At 45.0% G+C, this 9,013-nt stretch overlaps 2 protein-coding genes across 2 annotated transcripts; both read right to left on the bottom strand.

Annotated features, from left to right (window-relative positions):
* Position 1: 1 nt before the first annotated feature.
* LOC135500115 (uncharacterized) lies at positions 2-2,053 on the bottom strand. The gene is made up of 3 exons (XM_064791329.1): positions 1,679-2,053; positions 1,121-1,194; positions 2-935 (listed from the first exon to the last, which is right to left on the bottom strand). The coding sequence occupies exons 1-3, from the start codon at positions 1,868-1,870 to the stop codon at positions 716-718; spliced, it is 486 nt and encodes a 161-aa protein (XP_064647399.1). The 5' UTR covers positions 1,871-2,053; the 3' UTR covers positions 2-715.
* A 4,704-nt stretch (positions 2,054-6,757) lies between these two features.
* LOC135500399 (nicotinamide N-methyltransferase-like) lies at positions 6,758-8,750 on the bottom strand. Its single transcript, XM_064791849.1, has 3 exons — positions 8,517-8,750; positions 7,943-8,159; positions 6,758-7,661 (listed from the first exon to the last, which is right to left on the bottom strand). The coding sequence occupies exons 1-3, from the start codon at positions 8,659-8,661 to the stop codon at positions 7,217-7,219; spliced, it is 807 nt and encodes a 268-aa protein (XP_064647919.1). The 5' UTR covers positions 8,662-8,750; the 3' UTR covers positions 6,758-7,216.
* Between the last annotated feature and the right edge of the window lie 263 nt (positions 8,751-9,013).

Genomic DNA, 9,013 nt, shown 5'->3' with positions numbered 1-9,013 from the left:
GTTATATCGTTCCATCCACATAGTTGTTAGTATTTCAATATGCTCCCGTCTCACGGAGATCCAAGACCGGTTCTAAAAATACAATTTGAATGTCATGCCCATGGGCGTTTGGTGTTATTCAAAATGTTCAATGTCGATGGACAATAAGGTGGTGACATCAAGTATGATATATGATCTCAAATAGAAAAGACAGCCAAGAATAAGCAAGGCAAGTGGTTAAATGATCCAGTCATCTAAACGGCATTGGATCCGAACGTATTCTGAACTCAGACTTCTAGTCCGGTTACTGAAAAATTGAATCAGTTCCTCTCTCGAGCCGCAGCGTGATAAGGCCCTCTGATATACAAAATTCAATATATTGATATTCAAAATTCTGATATTATTTTCAATAGGAGCTATACTACGATGTCTGAGACAATGCCAACACGGACTAACCTTCGCTGGCTTTAGCTGTACCAGCACACTCTTAGAAATAAAGGTTCTGAAAAACCGTGATAGGATTTTCGCCAAACACAAATATGCATGCACCCTGTATAGAGGTTTTTGGTAAAGTGAAAAACCCCAAATGCCTTTTGAGAGTGTAAAAATCCCCTTCGCTGGAAAACCTCTCCTGCATGGGTGCATAACTGTGTCGACCGAAACACCATTAACGGTTTTTCAAAAGCTGAGAAACCTTCATTTCCAAGAGTGCATAGCCAATAAGACTACCGTAGTTCTAGTGACACGCGAAAAAATGGTCCCTAAACTCCTCGAAGCTGATGCTGCCCGAGCAGTCATCGTCATACTTCGCCAGGACGCGTTGGAGTCTCCCCTGGTCGATGCCCTTCTCCTTGCAACTTGATGCCAATTTCCCCAGTTCGTCGCGGTCGATCTGCCCAGAGCCGTCCTCGTCAAAGTCTTTGAAAACTCGCCTGATGTCGTCTTCCATGCATATGCTGAAACAAAGAAATTAAATCTTTACAGTGACAAGTCTGAAAACAGTATAGGCTTAACAAAATGCTAAGCATAAACTCTTGTTGTTGGTCTAGACTTCGTTTCGAAAGAGTTAGTTCTAACTGCTTTAGGATTTCAAGTTCTAGCCAAAATGGTGATGCCTATGGTCCATCTTAACAACACTTACCAGACAATAGCCTTGATAAATTCCAGTTTGGTGACTTGGTTGTTTCGATCGAGGTCACAGAATTTGAAAGTTTTCTGAAATAGAATCGGACGTTGTTTTTATTGCCTGGTTAATTGCAAACGCATTCTATGTATATCAAGATAGTAAGTTGTGGTTATACATGTGATGGATGCAATCATAATCATGCTTATACAGTAACGGGCCGCTTTGTCACTGTCAGCCGAGTTGGGTCTTTTCAGGACAAAGTCACAATCAAGATGCAGGGACACTTTATGGGTTGACCATAGGTACGACCATTCTTGCCAGTTCCGAGGCGAGTGGTAGGAACAGAGGGCTCTCGCACCATCAGTTCCAGGGCGAGTGATAAGAACAGGCGGGGATTCTCGCACCAGTTCCAGGGCGAGTGATAAGAACAGGGGATTCTCGCACCATTAGTTCCAAGGCGAGTGATAAGAACAGGCGGGGATTCTCGCACCAGTTCCAGGGCGAGTGATTAGAACAGGGGATTCTTGCACCAGTTTCAAGGCGAGTGAATCACACTTCACATATATGATTTACCTCTGGCTCCAATGGAGAATTCACCCTGGCGAGGAGCGCGGTGAGTTCTTGCCTTGACAAGTACCCACTTCCATCAGTGTCCGCCAGATTAAACGCCCCCGAACACTGGAAACACAGTTCCTTAACGTATTCCGCGTTCGAACCGCAATTAGCCATAACCTGAGCAACTTCATCAGCCACTTGAGAAGCCATCTTGTCGTTTTCGATAAAAGATCCTTAACACAATTTGAATATCGTCTGGTTTTCTTCGCGTTGTCTGCCGAAATGTGCCCAGGTGCCGCCAGAGATGAGGTCATGCGGAGCGTCTTTAGTATGCCTGTATATGCAGTGAATTCTTGAGGTGTTGTCCCGGGGGTGTCGGCCCCTGGTGACAAACTAGTTTTTACGATCGACTAAATTATTCAAAAAATTCAAACTTCAAATTTATTTAACTGACACATAGGCCACCGGCCTTTTACAGCAAAACAAAACAAATAATGATACAAATTCCTCCTTCCTACGAAACATCAAAACTTCCTTCCCGCAGTCTGGTCAAGGTTTGAGCCATCCCGTCCTTCCTTACGTTCGTTTAAGGACACCAATAAATTTTTGAAACAACTCTTTGACATCTCGTATATACTTTCTTCCACCTCCGAGGCAATACATGTAAAAATTCAGCGAAAAATTAAAAAGCCAAAGAATAAACAATCCGGCTATCAGTACGTTGAAAAGAAGGAAATCGCATGTTTCTGTCAAGACAAAATTGGCAGATACCTGCGGGATAAGTAGAACGATGAAAAATAACCGATAAGGGATGGAGGTTGCTAAATATGCCATGCTAACAAATATCAGCATTTTCGTTAAATGGGCTGTTTTCTTTTCCTTTTCTGCTTCTCCCTGTTGCGCAAGACTCAAGATGGCGCGTGACCTTGCGGCGTCCCTGACCGCCATGATGATGACGATGTTGCACGTGATGATGATGGTGAAGGGCAGGACGGTACCAACGACCAACTGGAAGCCGGATGCGGCTTCGTTGGCGATGGGGTCGTCTGGGACATTGAAGATGAGATTCTCAATTCCTGAAAGTGGAAAGAATTATTTATTTAGTCGAACATATACGGGTCTTAATTGATGGTGGTTCTTTCGGAGCGTGACGAATTGGTGTCCCATCGAAGTGCAGAGTCTCAAACTCCGGTTACCTCAAAGATAAAAAGCGCATAATACCATCCTTTGTTCCCCGGGATTCTATCCTATACATTTCAAACTTCTACACCGGTAAACATACAAATGTAAATACGCTTTTTGACATACAATGTAGTTACACACCTGTAGCCTCATCCTTTACATATTGTATAGTGAAGAAGAGATTGAGATTCGCAGCGATTAGCAGTACAGATCCTATCAGCACGACCTTTCGTGCTTTGTCCTTGGTGCACAATCTGGTCGCGGCCATCGGGAACCGGATGGCCAGGGCGCGGTCGATGGACATCGCGGTCAAATAGAAACCGGATAGCATGGCACCGGTAAACATTATGGTCATGAAAGTGCTGAAAAGATATATGTCTTTTTTCAGATTAATTTTTACTTCCTAGACTGATTCAAATAGTAGGCTGACGTTATTTGATGAGACAGTAGAACAATAGGAATTTAGGCCTAGGTGCGAGTGGGCTTCTTCTTCTGCGTTCAGATTTCCATAACCATTATAACCTCAAGTCGTGCGCCGCGACAAAATCGGTTGTTTGTTGCAGGTCTTCGGCTGTTCCCCATAGCTTAGTCTTCAGTGACAATGGGTGATATGAATAAAGGCTAGCAAATGCTTTTACTTCAATTTTGTACAGAAAGGCCAAGTGTAAATGTACATGGAGTTTTAGATAAAAGCATTTACTACTCTTTATTTATATCACCCAATGGCTCCGGCAAAATTCCTGTCTTCTTTTCATCAAGGGACAGTCCTGCAGAATGTGCCTTGGCGTTTGGTCGCCGAGTCCACATTCGCAGGAAACAGTTGGATGGAGCTCAAGTCTCTTCAGGTGCTGGTGGAGTTTGCAGTGCCCTGTACGGAGTCGATAGATGGAGACTTGGCCTTTTCTGTCAAGTTGGTGGATGCTGTCTTTCCATGGCTGATACCCATCAGTGTTGAAGAGAGACCAGTTGGCCTTCTTGTAGTTCCAGCTGGGCGGCAGATACTCGTCTTCTGGCTTTGCTTGTTTGCCTATGGTCAAGATGATAGGTTTGTGATCGCTGCCACCTAACTGCTCGCAGACTTCCCTTTGGGTGATTTTCTGTATCTTGTCTGTCGCTATGGCTAGGTCAGGGCTGCTAGTCGATCTCCAGGCTCTTGAGTAGAAGGTCGGTCATCGTCTGACTGGTTTATGATGACCAACTGGTTGTCTATTATCCACTGTGCTACCTCCTCACCCTTTGAGTCTAGGTCCTGGTATCCCCAACTTGGTGAGTGGCTATTGAAGTCTCCGACAGTGATCCAGTCCTCTGAGTCTGGTGATATGTCGTTCAGTATTGCTTTGTCAGTTGGTGAGTAAAGATTACATACTGTAAAGTTATCCTTTGGTTGGATTAGACTTACAGTCAGCGACTCGGTTTCTGCTGTTCCTGATCTTCTGGTTTCTGCTGACGCGATGTTGTTTCTCACAAGTGTAAGCACCCCTCCCTTTAGGCGATTTTCTCTGTCCTGTCTGTAGAATTCATATCCTCTGATAGACAACCGGTGTGCACTGTTGAGATGCGTTTCTTGGATGCAGTATACATCGAATTCGTGGGCCTTGAGGAAGTGTTGGAGTTCGGTTTTCTTACGTCGTACTCCTTCTGCATTCCATTGCATAATTTTCATCTTGTGACTAGTAGCTGTACTCTGCCCTCCCCCAGTCACATTGGGAGGTACAGAGGTGCCAGTAGCTGGTGGTGGGCCCCCTCGAGGCTGGAGGCCCGGCATCGTCATTGTCACCTGGCGTTTACCCATAATGACGACACCACATCGATCTGAGGTGTGTTGCATGATTATCATCTGCTACGCGTGGACACCCGATTTTTCCCACGCCGTGTCGGCTGGTGTCCTCCGTCTTCGGTGGTTAGGCTTTGTATGGGGTTCCTCTACCCTTAGGTGGACTGCCTGTCAGGGCTCTCGGGCTCCACCTGTCCGCTTTAGATTCTTGCCTGCCAAGGCTAACGAGTGACATCTCCCCGGGTTTGATTTTTGGAGTGTTCCTTCTCCTAGATGCCTTGCCGGCCAAGGCTGATCGAGCGGCATCTGCCCGGGTTTTATATCAGAGTTTTCCATCTCATAGACTAGTTGCCGGCCAAGGCTAAGGAGGCCAGTCTCCCCCGGAGAACTTTCTCAACTGCCCAAGGTGACTAGTCACTTGTGTGTCTAGTCGCCTGGGTGTCCAGTTTCCACTAGGCTATGCTAGTGGAGAACTATAGATGGCCGTTGGCTCTAGATGAGCTCATCCGCCCTGGGTGACCAGTCACCCACCTGAGACAGGTGGCACTGGCTTACAGGTTACCAGTGGCAGGTAGCTAACCTGACCTGACCCCCTGTGGGATTTGTTGAACGACAACAGACCATAGGGAGTTTTTGCAAACCCCCGAAACGCCAACGTGAACGCCTATCTCATTGTTTGACCTCCTGATAACGAAGGCGAACAATGGGATAGGCGTTCACGTGGACGTTTCAGGGGATTTGCGAAAACTCCCTAATGATAGAAATAAACTTGTAATACATTACATGTACTGCATATCCTTTGATTCTTTGACAACGCGGCTATGGAGAAAAGGTATGTGGGCAGCAGCGACAACAACAACTACCGTATCCATGACAGCCATTGCTTGCATGTAAACAGATGCAGAAATGTTTCTGTTGTGTTGTCTGCTTGCTACAAGTATGATGAGAAGATTTCCAGGGACGCCGAGAATGCACGACGGGACACCACAGTAATATGCTAAGTAAAAATGGACACGCGCTAAAGTTTCCATATCTCCAAATCTGCAACTTTCCGAGCCAAAGAGTGTTTGGTTGGTTATTGAAATGATGGCGGCCATATTGGACTGATTTTGTATCCGACTGAAGAAGTTAGGCCAATGGAAGAATGGCAAGATGCAAGTAGCCGGCTATAGCATTGAAGAACATGTTCCCACAGGTTGAGTGGCGACGATGCTAATTTGGCGACATCCTGCGTCCTTCCTGGGCATTTTCGAGCTGCTGTTCAATATGCAGTAGTAACGTCATCTCTCGTCAAAGTCAGCGAGGGGATTCAGGCGAAGTGGCTTAGCGTCTCGTCACTGGGCAAAGATGAAAAATTCAAAATGCAACGTGGAGAATGAATCCGCCTGCTTGCCGGAGAAACAGTTTCCCAGCTTGCCAAGAATCAAGCAAGCCTTACAACTATTTAGCCGAGCTGGCCATTCGCGAGTCGGCCTCAAGTGGAACGAGAAAGTTTTTTAAAGTTTATACACGTATGTGTTGGGCGAGACTTCTAGCGAAATAAGGTTCATCTGGTAGCATGATCTACATGTGATAGTAGCTTCTCGCGGAGATATACACATATACGTCCGTCCTTATGATAACATGTCAATTTGAATATCATGATTCGGATTCATCGCTATATTTAGAATGGATACCAACTTATAAATATCCTCATCAACATCAAACAGGATAATTTAAACCTTAGTTTCTATTTTTAAGTCAGTGAATTTACCAAGACTGAGTGTATACTGTAGAATTTGCAATGAGTGACCGCTGCGGTGAGAAATCAGAATTATAGTATTTAGTTGCGTTAATACCTTGCAATGACGTCACGATGTCGGCCATGTTGGGGGCCAGATATAACGTGATGACGTCGGCTTTCTTCTTTTCAGGACTTCGCGTCAGGACTTGCGCAAAGCGTCACAACATAGCGTCGCGCTCGTGACCGCACTGTTCGCGGCCATCTTGGGGGGGGGGGGGGGGCATTGTGACGCATATTGCAAAGCGTCTATTCCGATTATATCCGGGAAGGAGCCACCTACATAAGGATAACAACATTACCGCCCTGAGGTAATACTTCACCCTTTAACGAGAATGAAAGACAGCCACACATGTGTATATCGTATAGTAATTTATTAGAGTGGATCCATGCACTTGATTGGGAACAACGTTTACGAAGACGTCGCGTCTCGTCACGTTACAGTAATGTAAAAATGCATGGTGACGTGACGACGGCCAACACTACGTTATGTAAACGTTGTTCCCAATCAAGCGCATGAATCTTAGAGCAAATGTATTCATTCACAAAAAGGCGCCCTTTAACAGAATCAGAACTCGGTGCTCATTTTTAACTACTTGTAGTTACCCGAGGAAACATTCCTGACCAATACTTGCTACAAGTATATATCACTTATCGTATGAAAATGTCCTTACTGACAACTGATACATAACAGGGAAAGAAATGATTGAAATAGCCTACATCATCCCAAGAAAAAAAGGTCGGATTATTTCATTTCATTTGTTGCATGGCCGCGTAGGTTTTTCCGGTCAGCAATATCTTCGAGGCGCCGGGAGGCAAATCAGGCAGTGATTCGCGTGGCACAAACGGCGAACAATCCACCGAAATTGGCAGGAAGCCCTTCGATATCATATGTATCGACCGTACCTTGATCATCACTGCACCAACGTATATTGGTCAGTCCTGCTTCGGCAAAGGTTTTTTCAATAATCTTGCTCGTGAGTGGGAATGTGTTATACTTGTTGTTTCCAACGGTATAGAATGTTTGGCCACGAACCCCGTCAAGGAATAATTGTCCACCCGGTTTTAGCAGTGAAGCCACATGTTTTACGGCACTTATGTATGAAGCTTCATCAAGGCATGCGGTTTCCAAACACAAGCTGGAGACAATGACGTCAAAGGGCTCGAAGACAAAGGGAGCCAATGGGTTCTCCTGATGGACGTCACATGGTACGACGTGTTTGGTCGCTTGGCGGATGTGGTCTTGTCGCGTTTTCCATTCGTCACTGAAATGAACAAACCAAATGAAGCGTTGAACAATATAAAGAAGCTTTGGCTTGGCGAAAACTTTGAACGAAAAAAAACCCAGTTCAGGAAAACTTTTGATGGTCATTTGAAAACGACAGGTGTTGCCTGCATGGAATTCTAAATGCTCGGTCTGTGTTTAATATCATAAACGTATTACGTCAACGATTTGCTATGTGAATATGTCACTTAACAATTTGGATAATTCATTAAGTTATTCCACCGCCACTAAATTCACTTTCGAACCGACCAAATGACTTACCGCCTTCCCTCCAATTGACATACATATTGAAAATATTGTCTCCAATCATGAGCATCCGGGTCGTTATTCGCCCATTTTTTAACCTCATCGAGATTTTTCGGAGTGTAATCCGAGAAGACGATTTCGGAACATTGACTCCCGGCGGAAATGACGGCATAAACGCTCGGGCCGCACCCGATGTCGAGTATTCTACTTCCGCTCGGAATTTGTGCTCCAGCTGCAAAAAGATAAAGCGGAAACCTCAGTGTGTGCTGGTTCGTGTAGCAAATCTAACAGATTGAATATAACATATTGATCTCAGTGGGTGCTGGTTCTTACCTAAAAGCTCGCGTAGCAAATCTAACAGATTGAATATAACATATTGATCTCAGTGGGTGCTGGTTCTTACCTAAAAGCTCGTGTAGCAAATCTAACAGCTTGAATGGAACATATTGATCTCAGTGGGTGCTTGTTCTTACCTACAAGCTAACAGCTTTGAGTGATCGTATTGACCTCAGCACAGGTACTTATCTCTAAACACATATAGCATCTCCAGCAGCTTGAAATGATCGTATTGAACTCAGTGGGTACTTACCTACAAGCTCATGTACCATATCTAACAGCTTGGAATAGAAAGCATTGGCATCAGTGTGATAGTTGTCCAAGTACACTTTGGGATCGAAGTGGGTTTTGTAGTCGGCTCCAAACAAAATTCTCTCGCTTTCTGGAGTACTCGTCATGTTGACTGTTCAGCAGTATAGCTAAGGAGTAAATGGCTATAGGACTGGCATGCAGGGACTTATGGTACCCTCAGACCTAATACAAGCATGCGCATACAACAGCTGCTCGAAATTATATCCCACAGACACCACTATAAATTTGTTAATTAAAATATTCATGATGTGTCGACGGTATTAAGTCGCTCGTGGGGCAGCTGTAAAATAAGCCCTGTTGATGAAATTTAGGCCTGGGACAAGGGCGTCGGTCCGCTGGACCACTGTAGGGCTGTATTCGAACGCTTTTTCCATTGCTGACATCGATATCAGGCGGGCGAACAATTGGATAAGCGTTCACGCTAGCGTTTCGGGGAAT

Source organism: Lineus longissimus, chromosome 16, assembly GCF_910592395.1.
Source record: "Lineus longissimus chromosome 16, tnLinLong1.2, whole genome shotgun sequence".
Classification (NCBI taxonomy): Eukaryota; Metazoa; Nemertea; class Pilidiophora; order Heteronemertea; family Lineidae; genus Lineus; species Lineus longissimus.
This window is presented reverse-complemented; position numbering and strand designations above follow the sequence as displayed.

Bases quoted from the DNA above. Each gene is read 5' to 3' on its own strand.
- LOC135500115 (XM_064791329.1), bottom strand. From the start codon at position 1,870: ATGGCTTCTCAAGTGGCTGATGAAGTTGCTCAGGTTATGGCTAATTGC. The intron at 1,195-1,678 runs GTAAATCATATA...ATTCTATTTCAG, and splicing joins ATTCTCCATTGGAGCCAGAG to AAAACTTTCAAATTCTGTGA. The intron at 936-1,120 runs GTAAGTGTTGTT...TCTTTGTTTCAG, and splicing joins TTTATCAAGGCTATTGTCTG to CATATGCATGGAAGACGACA.
- LOC135500399 (XM_064791849.1), bottom strand. From the start codon at position 8,661: ATGACGAGTACTCCAGAAAGCGAGAGAATTTTGTTTGGAGCCGACTAC. The intron at 8,160-8,516 runs GTAAGTACCCAC...ATCTTTTTGCAG, and splicing joins TATGGTACATGAGCTTGTAG to CTGGAGCACAAATTCCGAGC. The intron at 7,662-7,942 runs GTAAGTCATTTG...TGTTCATTTCAG, and splicing joins TGTCAATTGGAGGGAAGGCG to TGACGAATGGAAAACGCGAC.